Genomic DNA, 16,656 nt, shown 5'->3' on the forward strand with positions numbered 1-16,656 from the left:
CCCAGGCCCATAGTTCAGACCTCATGACCGGCAAAAATAAAGTGCTACCTATACACAATGGAATTTTACACAGCCATTAGAAAGAAGGTAAATGGATGGACCTAGAACAAATTATGTTAAGTGAAGTAAGCCAGGTCAGAAATAAATGGCACATGTTTTCTTTTATATGCAAAAGCTAGATCTGAAATACACTGGCACATGATAAATTATAAGGATTCTAGGCATTTATTCACAGTGAAGGCAAAGGAGGATACTCTTTTTTTTTTTAAGTTCTATTTTATTTTTTGTGTTATGTTTTGTTTATTTTTTAATTTAATTTTTATTTTTTTATTTTGCCAGTCCTGGAGCTTGAACGCAGGCCCTGGGCACTGTCCCTGAGCTTCTTTTGTTCAAGGCTAGCACTCTACTACTTGAGCCACAGTCACTTCCAGGTTTTTCTGTTCATGTGGTACTGAGGAATTGAACCCAGGGCTTCATGCATTCTAGGCACTCACTCTACCACTGAGCCACATTCCCAGCCCCAGAGGATACTCTTAAGAAAGGAACACAAAGGCACAATGCCTATGTACTTCTGATCATATAAAATAGTATCTAAATGAACTCCAGGAAATGGAAATGAGATTTTTTTCTTTGTTGCTGTTTTGTTGTTGTTGTTGTTTTGGTTGTTGGTGGTGGTGGTCATGGGGCTTGAACACAGGGCCTGAGCGCTGTCCCTGAGCTCTTTTGCTCAAGGCTGGTGCTCTATGACTTTGAGCCACAGCTCCACTTCCAGTTTTCTGATGGTTAATTGGAGCTATCTATCTCATGGTCTTTCCTACCTGTGCTGGTTTTGAACTGAGATACTCAGATCTCAGCCTCCTGAGTAGCTAAGATTTACAGGCATGAGCCACCAGTGCTTTGTTTTCTTTTTGTCTTGTTTGTTTGTGTATCTGTCTTTGGGAGGGTAAGGAGGGCACAGAAGTGGAGAGACAAAGGGTGAACAAATGCAGCAGTGGTGCTCACTAGACTATGTTGAAAATGAACTATACAACTTGTGGGTGGGGATGGAAGGGAAAAACTGGGAGAGAGTTAGAGAAGGGGTGACATTGACCAAAGTGAAAAGTACCCACCTGGCTTATGTAACTGTCACCCCTCTGTACATCACCTTTCTAATAACAACTTAAAAACATTTAAACTAAAAAAAAAGAACATCCTTTGATTTCACTGTGTGTGAATGCCTAGAGATCAATATAATTTATTATGTCCCAGCATATATTAGATCTAGCTTCTGTATATGAGAGAAAACATGCTCCTTTGACTCTTTGAGCTTGGCTTACCTCACTTAACATAATTTTTATTTTTTATTGCCAGTCGTGGGCCTGAACTCTGGGCCTGGGCGCTGTCCCTCAGCTCTTCAGCTTCAAGGCTAATGCACTACCACTTGAACCACAGCACCACTTGCAACTTTTTCTGCTTATGTGGTGCTGAGGAATCGAACCCAGGGCCTCATACATGCAAGGCAAGCACTCTACCACTGAGCCACCTTTCCAGCCCTTAAATAATTTTTTTTTTTTTTTTGGGTCCGGTCGTGGGGCCTGAACTCTGGGCCTGGGCGCTGTCCCTCAGCTCTTCAGCTCAAGGCTAGCGCTCTACCACTTGAGCCACAGCGCCACTTCCGGCTTTTTTTCTTTTTGCTTATGTGGTGCTGAGGAATTGAACCCAGGGCCTCAGGCATGCAAGGCAAGCGCTCTACAACTGAGCCACCTTCCCAGCCCCTTAACATAATTTTTGTAGGTGTGTATAGGTACCACATTTTTTGGGATCCATTCATCTAGGCTGTTTCTATAAATTGGCTATTGTGAATAGTGCAGCCCACATGGATGTGCAAGTATCTTTATGGTATCCTGGTTTGTGATATTCTGGCTAGATGCCCAGGAGTGGTATGGCTAGATCGTAGAGAAGGTCTATGCTTAGTTTTGTTTGTTTGTTTGTTTTTGGGTCTGGTTGTGGGGCCTGAACTCTGGGCCTGGGCGCTGTCCCTCAGCTCTTCAGCTCAAGGCTAGCGCTCTACCATTAGAGCCATAGCGCCACTTCCGGCTTTTTTTCTTTTTTCTTATGTGGTGCTGAGGAATCGAACTCAGGGCTCTGGCATGCAAGGCAAGCACTGAGCCATCTTCCTAGCCCCTATGCTTAGTTTTTTGAAGTCACTCCAGACTGCTGTCCAGAGTCATTGTACTAGTTTATAGTCCCACTGACAGTGCAATAGGGTTCCTTTTTTCCCACATCCCTGCCAACATTTGTTGTTCAAAATCACAATGGGCTGGGTGCTGGTGGCTCACACCTGTAATCCTACCTACTCAGGATCTGAGGATTGTGGTTCAAAGCCAGCCCAGGCAAGGAAAGGCTGTGAAACAGTAAGCTCCAATTGACCACCAGAAAACTGGAAGTGGAGCTGTGGCTCAAAGCCATAGAGCACCAGCCTTGAGCAAAAAAGCTCACAAGACAAAACAACAACAACAACAACAACAAAAAAAAAAATCAAATTGAAAATGTTGGCCAGTCTAATTGGGGTAAGATGGACTTTTAGAGTTGTTTTGATTTGTGTTTCCTTTATGGCCAAGGATGATAAGCATTTCCTCATGTGTTTTTGTTTTTGTTTTTGTTTTTTTGTCAGTTGTGGGCTTGAACTCAGGGCCTGGGCACTGTCTCTGAGCTCTTTTTGCAGAAGACCAGTGCTCTACTACTTTAAACAACAGTGCCATTTGGATTTTCTGATGGTTAATTGGAGATGAGTCTCACAGGGACTTTCTTGACCAGGCTGGTTTCAAACTGTGATCCTCAGCTCTCAGCCTTCTGAGTAGCTAGGATTATAGGTGTGACCCACTGGCACTTGGTTTGCCATTTTTCAAAAATTATTATTATTATAAAGGTAACATACAAAGGTGTTACAGTTACCTAAGGCAGGTAAAGTGTACATTTCTTTTTGGACAATGCCGCCCCTTCCCTCTCTCTCTCTCACAGTTTTTCCCTCCTGTACCCACCTACAAGTTGTATAATTCATTTTCAACATTTTTGCCATTCTTACCTCTTCTCTATGAAGTCTCTCCTTAGCTCCTTTGCCCATTTAGTGATTGCTTTATTCGCTTTGGGAAGGGTTAGTTTCTTGAGCTCCATGTATATATTGGATATGAGGACTTCGTCAGATATATTGCTGGTAAGGATCTTCTCCCAGTCTGTTGGCTGTCTTTTTTTTGGTCATGGGGCTTGAACTCTGGGCCTGAGCGCTGTCCCTCAGCTCTTCAGCTCAATGGGAGTGTTCTACTACTTGAGCCACAGTGCCACTTCTGGCTTTCTGTGACTAATTGGAAATAAGAGTCTCATGGACTTTCCTGCCCAGGCTGGCTTTGAACTGTGCTCCTCAAATCTCAGCCTCCTGAGTAGCTAGGATTATAAGCATGAGCCACCGGCACCCGGTTTGGCACTGTCTTTTTAATTTAGTAACTATGTTCTTCGCTGTGTAGAAACTTTTTATTTTGATGTACTCCTGCCACAGACCAGCCATGTCAAGCTGTTTTGGAGGGAAGAAGGTAGGAGATTGAAGAAGCACACACGCAGGTACACCTTAAGAGTGTATTTTTTCTATACAGAGTTTTTGCACAGGAAAGGGCAAGGGGAGGTCAAGATGTATGTGACAAGTTGCATTCTGTAGGTGCCAGCAGCTTTAGCCATAACAGAAATCAGGAGGCCTGTGGTTAGAGATAGCTGAGCACAATGTCTAGCTTAAAGTTATGATGAGAGAAACATCCTCTTTCTCTGTCTCCCAACTGATCAGCTGTTGCTGCTTCAGGCCATGGGCAGGGATGAGGAGGCTCAGGACTGTTGCTCACGGGGCCAGCTCCCAACATAATCCTATTTGTCAAGTCTCTCTCCTATCTGCTGTGCCCTTAGGACTCTTTTCAGAAAGTTTCTGCCTATACCTATATGTTCTAGGAAAATTTTATTCTTTTTTTTTTTTTTTCCAGTCATGGGGCTTGAACTCTGGGCTTGGGTATTGGCCCTCAGCTCTTCAGCTCAAGGCAAGCGCTCTGCCACTTGAACCACAATGCCACTTGGAGCTTTTTGGTAATTTATTGGAGATTAAAAAGTCTCATAGACATTCCTGCCCAGGCTGGCTTTGAACGGTGATTCTCAGAGCTCAGCCTCTTGAGTAGCTATGATTACAGGTATTAGCCACCAGTGCCTGGCATGAAAATCTTAATCCAAGTTAAATCTTGCATGCTGGCTGAGAATGTGGTTTAGTGGTAGAGTGCTTATGCGCTCTAGGTTCTAAGGCCTTGTGTTCAATTCCTCAGTACCACATAAGCAGAAAAAGCTGGCAGTAGTGCTGTGGCTCAAGTAGTAGAGTGCTAGCCTTGAGCAAAAAGAAGCTCAGGAACAGTGCCCAGGTCCTAGACTGGCAAAAACAAACAAAAGAAACGAACCTTGTATGCCAACCAGATGTAGTTGGCATTATCCATTGTCCTCCGGCATGTGTGTGTATGTGCGCGTGCGCACACACATGCATGGCGGTCCTGGGGTTTGAACTCAGGGCTTGGGTGCTGTCCCTGAGTTTTTTTGCTCAAGGCTAGTGCTCTATCACCACGGTTTCACTTCCAGCTTCTTTGGTACTTCACTGGAGGTAATAGTCTTACAGACTTTGCTGCCTGGGCTGGCTTTGAACTGTGATCTTCAGATCTCTGCATCCTGAGTTAGGCTCTGTGACTCAAGTGGTATGCATCTTGAGCTGAAGAGCTCAGGGACAGCACCCAGGTCCAGAGTTCAAGCCCCATGACTGACGAGGAAAAAAAAAGTTCTCACAGACTTTTCTGCCTCAGCTGGTTTTGAACCATGATTCTCAGATCTGTTTCCTGAGAAGCTAAGATTATAGGCGTGTACTACCAGAGCCTAGGTGTTGAAGAAAGTGTTGAACAAGTAGGCTAGGAGCCAGAGGAGGAGAGACAGGGAGGAGGCTGGCCTAGGGGGTCTAGAAATGAGGGTCTGTGCTGCTGACTTCTGGATTTGTGGATTAGGTAAGGCTCTTGGCCTCTCTGGGTCTTAGTTTCCTCATCTGTGATACTAGGAAGTTGGATTCAGACTTCAGGAATGATGGGCCACAGGCCAAATATGGCCCACTAATATATCTCATGATGTCCTTGTGTCAGTCCCCTGACTGACTCTCAGGATATCTAGGTGAGTAGGTACTGTAGTATTTCCTTCCCCTCTGGGTTTTGGGAGGAGCAAGCACAGTCAGGACCTTTCAAATAGGCTGTTGGCATATGCCCTTGGTGGCTGTGATATCGGTGTTGGTTCTCTGCAGGTCTCATGGCAGACACCCAGTACATCCTGCCTAATGACATCGGCGTATCCAGCCTGGACTGCCGAGAGGCCTTCCGCCTGCTGTCACCCACAGAGCGCCTCTATGCCCACTACCTGTCCAGGGCTGCCTGGTACGGAGGCCTGGCCGTGCTGCTGCAGACATCCCCAGAGGCGCCCTACATCTATGCCCTGCTCAGCCGCCTCTTCCGTGCCGAGGACCCCGACCAGCTGCGCCATCGCGCCCTAGCCCAGGGCCTGACCGAGGAGGAGTACCAGGTGAGTTCCTGGGGCTGTTTCCTGAAGGGCTGCTGGGTGGGAGGGGCCCAGATGTAGGGGGGCACATCTGTCTGTTGGAGTAGGTGGCGTCTGTATGTGGCTTCCCCGCCACACAGAGGTCCCTGTGGCTGCTGTGATTAGAACTAAGGAAGTAGCAGCAGGTTTCTGTGGAGGAGAGAGGAAGGAGTCCAGAGTAGAAAGCAGAAGGTCTGAGATGTAGGCCACTGTTCCACTTCCACGTGATAGGGACCTGGGAAAAATGTTCTGTTTCCTGACATACATATATACATACGTATATATATACACATATATGTACATATGTATGTATATATGCACACATATATGAATATATATGTATGTATATATATAATATATATATATTATATATATAATTTGGGGGGGTAGGATCTGGTGCTGCAGATTGAACTCAGAGCTTCATACTTGCTAGGCAAAGCACTCTTCTGCACGAGCCACACGCTAGCCCTTTTTGGTACTGGTTACTTTTGAGATAGGGTTTTGCTTTTTGTTGTAGCTTGAACTCCTTCCTTCCTTCCTTCCTTCCTTCCTTCCTTCCTTCCTTCCTTCCTTCCTTCCTTTTTGTCAGTTGTGGGGCTTGAACTCTGGGTCTGGGCGCTCTTCCTCAGTTCTTCAGCTCAAGGCTAGTGCTTTACCACTTGAGCCACAGTGCCACTTCTGGCTTTTTCTGTTTAGGTGGTGCTGAGGAATCGAACCCAGAGCCTCATGCATCCAAGGCAAGCACTCTACTAATGAGCCACCTTCCCAGCCATAGCTTGAACTCTTGATCGGCGTTTTTTGCTTGCAGCTTGGCACTCTGCCACTTGAACCATACTACTACCACTTCTGGCTTCTTGCTGGTTAATTGCAGATAAGAGTCTCTTGGATTGTTTACTCTAGCTGGCTTCAAACTTCAATTCTCAGCATCTTGAGTAACTAGGATTATAGACATGAGCCACCAGTGTCCAGCTTTCCTTTCCTTTCCTTTCCTTTCTTTTCTTTTTTTTTCTTCTTTTCCTTTTCCCTCTTACGCTCCTTCCTTCCTTCCTTCCTTCCATCTTTCTTGTTATTACTTTTAAGTAGTTGCACAAAGGTGTTTCAATTCAACAAATCAGTTTATAAATACAAGGTATTGCTTTGTAGTCTAGGTCGTTCTCAGACTCAGTCTTGGGACCAAGGTCCAAGTATGTATGGTGGTGCAAATGGAAAGTGGTAATAGCAGGATCAAGGTTCTTTTTTTTGGGGGGGGGGTCCGGTCATGGGGCCTGAACTCTGGGCCTGGACACTGTTCCTCAGCTCTTCAGCTCAAGGCTAGCGCTCTACCACTTGAACCACAGCGCCACTTCCAGCTTTTTTTCCTTTTTGCATATGTGGTGCTGAGGAATCGAACCCAGGGCCTCAGGCATGCAAGGCAAGTGCTCTACCACTGAGCCACCTTCCCAGCCCAGGATCAAGGTTCTTATACCAGCCTAGATAAAAGCAAGATCCTATCTGAAAAATAATTAAAAGCAAACGGGCCTAGGGAAACGGCTTGTCAGGGCCCATGCCTAGGAAACATGAGGCCTCAGCTCAAACCTTCCTACTGTGAAGAGAAAAGAAAAGACAAAAGACCTTTCAACCCTTCTGCCCCACCTCCCAAGTTCTGGAATTACAGTCCTGTGCTGCCACGCCCAGCCTTGTTTGTGGATTTACTAGTCAGGTAACATGAATTCTTAGTATACTACAGAAAGACAAAGTGGATTGAACTCAGAGTTTTACACTTGTTTCAGGGGTAGTTTATACAAACAAAACACAAAGGTTGCCCATCCTCAGCCTCTGCAGAGGTGGCTGCTGCATCTGGACACGGCCTTCATTTCTTGTCAGTGTATTAGGTACCGGTGGGTGTGCATGCGCAGTGTATCAGGTTCTTAATCTCACAGGAATGAGATTGTGTGCTAGGTGTTGTGTGTCTGGCTCTTTTCACTGTGTGAACATCATGTCTGAGAGGCCTTCCTTGGGTTATATATGAATCCACCTTATTTTTTTTTAGTACTTAGAGTCTTGTGCTTGCAAGACAAATGCTTTGCCACTTAAGTCAGTCCTTTTGCTGTTTATGTACGCATGTACGTATATATGTATGTATTCACTTATTCATTAATTTTGTTTGTGTGTGTGTGCTGATCCTGGGGCTTGAATTCAGGGCCTGGGCACTGTCCCTGAGCTGTTTTGTTCAGTGCTAGTACTCAACTGTTTGAACAACAGCTCCACTTCTGGCTTTTTTGTGGTTAATTAGAGATAAGATTCTCATGGGCTTTCCTACCTGTGCTGGCTTTGAACCTCAGTCCTCAGATCTCAGCCTCCTGAGTAATTAGGATTACAAGCATGTGCTACTGGCCCCTGGCCATTCATTCATTTTGGGGTTATACTGGTTATACTTGAACTCTGGCCATCAAGCTCTTGCTCAGCTTTTAACCCCATGGCTGATACTCTGTAGCTTTAAGCCACACTCACTACTCCTTTTTGCTTTTAGAATAAGGTCTAAAGTTTTGCCTAGTGCTGGCCTCAGACTGCAGTCCCTCCTCCCTATGCCTTCTGAGTCCAGGGGATTACAGGTGTGAACCAACACTCCCAGCTTACTAGCTTGAGAAAAGATCACACCAACTTCTTTGCCTGTATTGGCCTCAAATTGTGATCTTCTCAGTTCCTACCTCTAGAGTAGCTAAGATTACAGGTGTACACTATCACTGTACCTGGACAAAGGGGGTTATTTATTTATTTATTGGTCTTTTTTGGTGTTAGAGATCTAACCTAGTGTTTTGTACATGCTAGACAAGCACTCTACCACTTCAACTACACTTTTCCCACCTGTCTTCCCTCCCTCCGTTTCTTGCTTCCTTCCATCTTTACTCCCTCCCCCTCTCTCTCTTCCTTCCTCCTTCCTTCCTTTCTTGAGCCAGTACTGAGGCTTGAATTCAATTCCTGGGTGCTGTGCCTTAGCTTTTTCACTCAAGGCTGTGCTCTACCATTTGAGCCACAGTTCCACTTTCAGCTTTAGCACGCATGCCCTTGCGTGCGTGCGTGCGTGCATGCGTGCGTGCATGTGTGTGTGTGTGTGTGTGTTCCAGTCCTGGGGCTTGACCTCAGGACTTGGATGCTGACCCTGAGCTCCTTTTGCTCAAGGCTAGTGCTCTAAAACTTGAGCCACAGCTCTACTATCTGCTTTTTTAGTAGTTTATTGGAGATAAAAGTTGCACAGACTTTCCTGCCCAGGCTTTAAACCCTAATCCTCAAATCTCTGCCTCCTGAGTAGCTAGGATTTTCGAGAGACGCTGATGCCCAGCCCCGCACCCCCTTCTTATGGTTAATTGGAGGTAAGAGTCTTATGGACTCTCCTGCCTAGGCTGGCTTTGAATCTTAGTCCTCAGATTTCAGCCTTTAGAGTAGCTAAGATTAAAGGCATATAGACAAGTCTCCAGCTTGATTTTTTATTTGTTTGTTTTAATGGGTTTTTCCCTCAGCTTGATTTTGAAATAGGGGTTCACTAACTTTTACCCAGACTAGCCTCAAATTATGATTCTCCTATCTCTGCCTCCTGAGTAGCTGTATTTATGGGTATAGGCCACTACATCTGCCTCCACCTCGTTTTTTTGTTTGTTTGTTTGTTTGTTTTTTGTTTTTTGCTGACCCTGGGCCTTGAACTCAGGGCCTGGGCACTGTCCCTGACTGTCTTTTGCTCAAGGCTGGCACTCTACCACTTGAGCCACAGTGCCACTTCTGGCTTTTTCTGTTTATGTATTACTGAGGAATTGAACCCAGGGCTTCATGCAAGCTAGGTAAGCACTCTACCACTAAGCCACATTCCCAACCACACCTTGTTCTTTTTTTTTTTTTTTTTTTTGTCAGTTGTAGAGCTTGAACTCTGGGCCTGGGCGCTGTTGTCCCTCAGCTCTTCCGCTCAAGGCTAGTGCTCTACTAACTTGAGCCACAGCACCACTTCCAGCTTTTTCTGTTTATGTGGTGTTGAGGAATCAAACCCAGGGCCTCATGCATACGAAGCAAGCACTACCACTGAGCTGCCATTCTTTTTTTTTTTTTTTTACTGTTAACCCACAGCAATATATACTGTGATCATCTTAGTCTTTTTTTTTGCTGGGCATCTAGAGAGTTCCTGTTTTTTCTTAAAATCAGTTCCACTATGAACTTCTTTGTACCCATGTGTGAGTAGGATCTAGTTCTAGAAGGTGAATTGCTGAATTGGAGGCTTCATACATTTATAATTAACTAATTCTGTTAAATTACTTTCTAGAAAAGCTTTTTGCCTTTTTACATTCCCACCAAGAATGTATGAAAGCATGGTACTGGTAACTCACACCTGTAATTCTAGCTACTCAAAAGGCTGAGATCTGAGGATTGAAGTTCAGAGCTAGCCCGGGCAGAAAAGCCCCTAAGACTCTTATTTATAATTCATCACCAGAAAACCTGAAATGGAGCTGTGGCTCAGGTGGTAGAGCACTAGCTTTGAGCAAAAGAACTCAGGGCTAACACCCAGGTCCTGAGTACAAGCCCCGGTACTGGTACACAAAAAGAGACTATATGGGAATATGGTCTGTTTTTCTATAAGTAGAATAAAGGATTGATCAGCTTAATACCCTTGTTGCACTTTGGGTAATCCTTTCTATTCCTGGGCCTTGAGCTAGGATAAGCTAGTATTTATGGAAATACTCAGAGTTCCATAGCATCTATGGAAATGTTCATAGGGGGAAGTCCCAAATGTTACTATATTGGGTGGGATCCATTTGTTTGCAAGTAGTAGGAACCCATCTCAAATGCATGAATAAAATAATTGACTCACATAATCCAGGTATAGCTGGATTTAGGAGCTCAGTGCTTCCTTCATTTCTCTCTCTACCCCAGTAGAGGAACCTAGGGGCTCCAGACTAGGGGGTAGTGGCCACCTTGAGCCTTATGCTCATCCTTGTAGCTAGGGAAAGAGCTTTCTCTGATTGGCTGAGCCAATTTACATGCCTCTCTTTGGAGGGGGTGGGGTAGGGACATTCCTCCTCCAGCTAGCCTTCCAGAAAGGAAGATTGGGGTTTTGAGGGAGACTAGAGCTGGGGCTGGAAAACACCACAGTATAGATAGGTGACTGAGCCCTCTGATTCTGTTTGCTGTATCCATTGCCAGCTGCCATGCAGGCCTGCTATTTGGGGGAAGGCTTTCCACAGAAGGAGGCTGTGTTAGAACTTGGCCTTCAAGACATTCAGATGAGGGTAGAGGGAGCAAAGGTGGGTGAGACTCTGGTTGTTTTCTGATGAATTGTTGAAACTGAACTACTGAGACCCATTTGGGTGTGCTGTTGGAGGTGTGAAAAATTGGTTTATGAAAACAACTTAAGCCAGACTGGAGCTTTTCAGGATCTCTGGGTCCTGTCCCCAGATTTCCCTGCCCGCCCCCTCCATCCTGGTTCTGGTTCCATCTGGGTGTTCTGATCTGGGGTGGATACTGTCTGGGGGGGAGGTGAAGGGGGACTCTGCCTTCCTTGGTCTCTGATCCGATGTTACCTCCCCTTCTCAGGCGTTCCTGGTCTATGCTGCAGGGGTCTATTCCAACATGGGCAACTACAAGTCTTTTGGTGACACCAAGTTTGTTCCCAACCTCCCCAAGGTGAGCTGGGGAAGGTATGGGGGTGAGGGGGTGGCAAATGCCACAGGAAGAGCCCCAGCTGGAGTCAGAGATACTGGGTCAAACCTTCACTGTCAACCATGTGTCACCCAGCCTTGCCGGTCACTGCAGATTCCCATATAAAGGAAGATCTCAGCTTGGTTAAACGAGGGCAGGGTGTAGAATTGTGAACTGTTAGGTGCTTGTAAGGATGGAGCCCATGCCAGGTGCTGGTGGCTCATGCCTGCAATCCTAGCTACTCAGGAGGCTGAGATCTGAGGATCTCAGTTCAAAGCCAGCCCAGGCAGGAAAGTCTATGAGACTTTTTCTTTCCAATGAACCACAAAAAAAGCTGCAAGTGGCTCTGTGGCTCAAGTGGTAGAGCATTAGCCTTGAGCAAAAAAGCCCAGGGACAGTGCTCAGGCCTTGAGTTCAAGCCCCAGTACCAGCACAAGAAAGAAAATAGGGTTATCACTGGGAATGGGGGTTTGGGGGCCTGGGGCATCCCCCTCATCAGTGGGGCCTGAGCCTCTCGGGAACAACTGTACTCCCGCGCCAGCACTCCTCAGGCCATAATATCTGCATGAGCCACTGGGATGTGGAAATGTCTGCCCAGTTCATCAGGGCTGTGCAGGCCTGAGCTTCCACCCTTGTGTCAGGCCCTGCAGGGGCTGCTGGTCCCCAAGCCACGCTCTGAGGTCTTCAATTGAAAAATAAGAGCTTGGGAGCGGAGGAAGGTTCTGGAGGACGGGTTTGGGGGAAGCACGTGACCAGGCCTGTGGCTTCCTTTTGTTCCCCTGCAGGAGAAGCTGGAATGTGTGGTCCTGTGCAGCGTGGCTGCCCAACAGTATCCAGAAGAAGTCAGGAGGCTCTGGCAGAACTGTGGGGACCTCATGTTCTCTTTGGAGCCAAGGCTTCGACACCTTGGGCTGGGGAAGGAGGTGAGGGCTACAAGCGACTGATAAGCTATCTTCTGTAGCTTGTCTCAGTTTTGCCATCTGCAAAGTGGGAAACAGGCAAGATGGACTGAATACCTACATCTGACCTCCCAGGATGCTGTGTGCACAGGAGAGGAAATCTGGGAGAGGGAGGGCCCTGGGGAAGGAGGTGTTAGGGAAGGAAGGCTCCCGGGCCTCTGGTCTTTGGAGGCAACTTGGGCTGTGCAGGGTTAGACAAGAAAGCCTGAAGGGTGGACCAGCCAGAGAGGAGAGACCCAAAATGAGCATCTACTTGTTTCTTTGTTTTGTATCTTTCTTCCCTGGAAAGAGCTGGAGGAGGCAGGATGGAGGCTGCTGGGTGGAGGCCCGGGGAGCCTGGGAAGGAGGCTGGCCACCACCTGCTGGGCAGCCCCTCCTGCCCTCCATTAACTCACCTCCCCCCACTTCACCAACAGGGAGTCACCACCTATTTCTCTGAGAATTGTACCATGGAAGATGCCAAACTGGCCCAAGACTTTCTGGACTCCCAGGTTTGGGCATTGGGCCTCAGGGTGGTAGTTTGGTGGGACCCCTACTCCTGGTCCCTCACCATTGGCCTGCTTTTGGGTCCCAGCTTGAACCCAGAGTCAGAGCATCTTGGGTCCATGGGGTAGAAAGGACCTGGGGATCCTTTGACATCACGGATGTGGGAGGCTGGAGCTGCCTCGGCTTTTAAGGCCTGAGACAGCTCGGGGCAGGATGAAACAGCAAGAGCCACATCTCTAGCTGGGGCTCTGGGCCTGTGTGTTGCTCAGTAGCCAATGAGCTGCTTTTCTGTGGACAATCGCTGTGGCCCTTGGATGTCACACGATGCATGGCTTGGTTGAGTCAGTGGTTAGCAGAAGTCAGTGCTCAGTGTACTGAGCCAAGCAGAACGCTTAGCCCTTGCCACTTGCCCTGTCTTACAGCAGATTCAGGAAGCCTCCATGGAGGCCCCGGCCTGCTTTACCTCCCTTGCTGTCTCTCCTCTGGACCTCACTGTCCCCCAAATCCTGTCCCTATCTTTTCCAGAACCTCAGTGCCTACAATACGCGGCTATTCAAGGAGGTCGACCGGGATGGGAAGACCTCCTATGAGGTGCGGCTGGCGTCCATGCTCTACAAAGGTGAGTCCAGGCCCCTCGAGTCCTCCCTGGCTTCCCCAGACCTGGATGGCTCAGGCCACCAGCTGAGCCGCCCCAAAAGAAAGAGAGTCCTGTCCCCGTTGTTCCTGCATACAGCCTCGAGTGGCTGTAGTCTCCATTTGGGGCCTTTCAGTGTCCTGGGATCCAATCCAAATCAAAGACTTGGTTTGCCTTTCTTGGTCTCAGGGCCACTCTAAGCCAGGGAATGAGGTCAGCCCCTCCCAAGCTCCCCCAGGCTTAACGTAGTAGCAGTGTGTGGTGGGGGAGGGAATTCTGGATTGGATGCTGGATGGAAATCACACACACACACACACACACACACACACGATTGGATGCTGGATGGAAATCACACACACACACACACACACACCCTCAGCTCCTCAAGGCACACACACACACACACACACACACACCCCTCAGCTCCTCAAGGCACACACACACACACACACACCCCTCAGCTCCTCAAGGTACACACACACACACACACACACACACACACACACACACACACACACACACACACACACACACACACACACACACACACACACACACACACACACACACACACACACACACACACACACACACACACACACACACACACACACACACACACCCCTCAGCTCCTCAAGGCAAGCGCTCTACCACTTGAGCCACAGCAACACTTCTGTTTTTTCTGGTGGTTTATTGGAGATAAGAGTCTCATGGTCTTTCCTGCCCGGGCTGGCTTTCAACTCCTGAGTAGCTAGGATTACAGGCGTGAGCCACCAGTGCCCAGCTGATGTTTCTTTTTGTGTATATACTGGTAGTAGGGCTTGAACTCAGGGCCTTGAACTCGTGCTTAGCTTTCCCCCTCAAGACTGTTATTCTATCATTTGAACCGCACCTCTACTTTCAGCTCTTTACTGGTAAATTGGAGCTAAGAGTCTCATGGACTTTTCTGCCTGAGCTGGCTCTGAATTTCAATCCTCAGAGCACATCCTTATGAGTAGTTAGGATTATTACAGGCTTGAGTCACCAGCACCCAACCCCTGCTGGCCCTTCTTTTTCTTTATCTTGTGACAATAGTAGTACTTGAACTCAGAGCCGCCTACTCTTGCATAGCTTTTTCACTCAAAGCTGATGCTCTACTACCTGAACCATACCTCCATTTTTGTTTTTTGTTTTTGTTTTTGTCTTGGCTAGTTAGTTGGAGATAAGAGTCCCATGAAATTGTCTATCTGGGTCAGCTTCCAACTGTGATTCTCAGATCTCAGCCTCCCGAGTAGCTAGGTGTTACAGGTGTGAGCTACCAGTACCTGGCCTTCTGGCTCATCATCTTCACACACATACCCCCTCCCCCCTCCCCCACTCCCCCCCCTCCTCGACCCAGCACATACCCTCTCCAACCCTTGCCCTCCAGGACCTACCTCTACCCTAGATTTTCTCCCCCACGGTGCTCCTCAGCTTCTGGCTCTGACATCCACCTCCCCCCCGCCCCCCCCAGGCCTTTCATAGTAATTCCCTGCCTGCTGCTCAGAACTTTCTCAGGCCCCTCCACATCCACCCAGCCAGCTCCCTCCCATTCCCTAGCCAGGTGTTACCAGCTCTGTAATTTCTCACTTGGGTTTCTGTTTACCCCACTCATGTGCAAAGCCCCCACAAAGGAAGGACTGTGTTTCAGGCATCACTGTCTCCCCAGAACCTAGGTTTGGTAGATTCTCAGGTACTTGATGTGTAGCCGACTGTGTACTTAGTGGAGGGAACAGCATGAGCCACAGTGGGGTGATGGGCAAGCTGTGGGAGCCATGTAGTCTAGTCTGACGGGTCCAGGGAGTAGGAGGGGTCAGGACCTGGGTTCCAGCCCCAGTACCACATAAGGAAAAGAAAAGAAGATAATGCAGCCAAGCACTGGAATAATCCTAGCTACTTAGAATGGCTGAGATCTGGGGATCCCAGTTAGAAGCCAGCCCAGGTAGACTCTTATCTCTAATTTAGCAGCAAAAAGCTGGAAGTGGAGCTGTGGCTCAAGTGGTAGAGCTCAAGCTTTGAGCAAAAAAGCTCAGAGACAGCTCTCAAGTCAAGCCCCAGTACTGGCACATGAAAAAATGGTTACTTGGTCTAAGTTCTCTAGTCTTCTTTTATTGTACTTTTCAAGTTCTTTGCCTACCAGTGGCCATCTGTGGTCCAAAAGTACTGAGTGCAAATGAACCACCCATTACTTTTAAGTAACTAATGATAGCGATTGTAGCATATTGTTATAAATAATCACTTTATTATTACCTGTTTTAGTCTCTCTCTCTCTCTCTTTTTTTTTTGTCATTCATGGGGCTTGAACTCGGCCTGGGGATTGTCCCTGAGCTCTTTTGCTCAAGGCTACCGCTTTACCACTTTAAGTCATAGCTCCTCTTCCAGTTTTTTGAGTGGTTAGTTGGAGATAAGAGTTTCACCAGTAACTGGGAATATAGCTTAGTGGTAGAGTGCTTGCCTAGCTTGCATAAAGCCCTGGGTTCGATTCCTCAGTACCACATAGACAGAAAAAGTCAAGAGTAGCACTGTGGCTCAAGTAGTAATGTGTTAGCCTTGAATAAAAGAAGCTCAGGGAAGTGCTCAGGCTCTGAGTCAAGCCCCAGGACTGGCAAAAAAAAAAGAGTTTCACAGGGATTTTTCTTGGCTTCCAACTGCAATCCTCAGATCTCAGCCTCCTCATAGCAGGAATACAGGCATGAACCACCACTAGCGCCACCCTGTCGTTAGTCTTTTCCTGGGCCTCATCTGTAAGTTAACCTTTATCATAGAGGAGGGGCTATCATACATACAGGGTTCATACCATCCCTGGTTTGAGGCATGCACTGGGCATTTTGAGATATATCACCCCAAGATAAAGAGGAATGATTATACTGGTCAAAGTCAAGCAAAATGCAACAGTATATTTGTTATCCCATTACTTCTGTAACAAATTGTTACACGTTTAACATTCAAAATAATATGGGGTTTATTCCTTTACAGTTCTGGAGGTTAAGTATAAAGTTGAGATGCATGAAGGTTTTTTTGGTATCTAAAATGCCACGGGCATTTATTTATTTATTCATTTATTTATTTACTTATTTTGTTGGTCATGGGGCTTGAACTCGGGGCCTGAGTCCTCAGGCTCTTCAGTTCAGGGTTAGCGCTCTACCGTTTGAGCCACAGCACCACTTCCAGTTTTCTGGTGGTTTATTGGAGTATGAGTCTCACTGCCTGCTGTCCAGGCTGACTTTGAACCGTGATCCTCAGATCTCAGCCTCCTGAGTAGCTAGGATTACAGGC

At 47.2% G+C, this 16,656-nt stretch overlaps 1 protein-coding gene across 1 annotated transcript in view; it reads left to right on the forward strand.

Moving 5' to 3' along the window:
* LOC138818807 (dipeptidyl peptidase 3-like) overlaps positions 1-16,656 on the forward strand; it is a 29,699-nt gene that overhangs the window by 1,549 nt on the left and 11,494 nt on the right. The window contains exons 2-6 of the mRNA XM_070009948.1: positions 5,336-5,610; positions 11,179-11,268; positions 12,069-12,206; positions 12,659-12,733; positions 13,254-13,347. Of these exons, the coding sequence (XP_069866049.1) occupies positions 5,341-5,610; positions 11,179-11,268; positions 12,069-12,206; positions 12,659-12,733; positions 13,254-13,347 (667 nt within the window). The 5' untranslated portion in view covers positions 5,336-5,340. The remainder of the gene's footprint in view (positions 1-5,335; positions 5,611-11,178; positions 11,269-12,068; positions 12,207-12,658; positions 12,734-13,253; positions 13,348-16,656) is intronic.

The sequence above is a fragment of the Dipodomys merriami genome, unplaced genomic scaffold (genome assembly GCF_024711535.1).
Source record: "Dipodomys merriami isolate MVZ:Mamm:240054 unplaced genomic scaffold, mDipMer1.0.p SCAF_78, whole genome shotgun sequence".
Lineage (NCBI taxonomy): Eukaryota > Metazoa > Chordata > Mammalia > Rodentia > Heteromyidae > Dipodomys > Dipodomys merriami.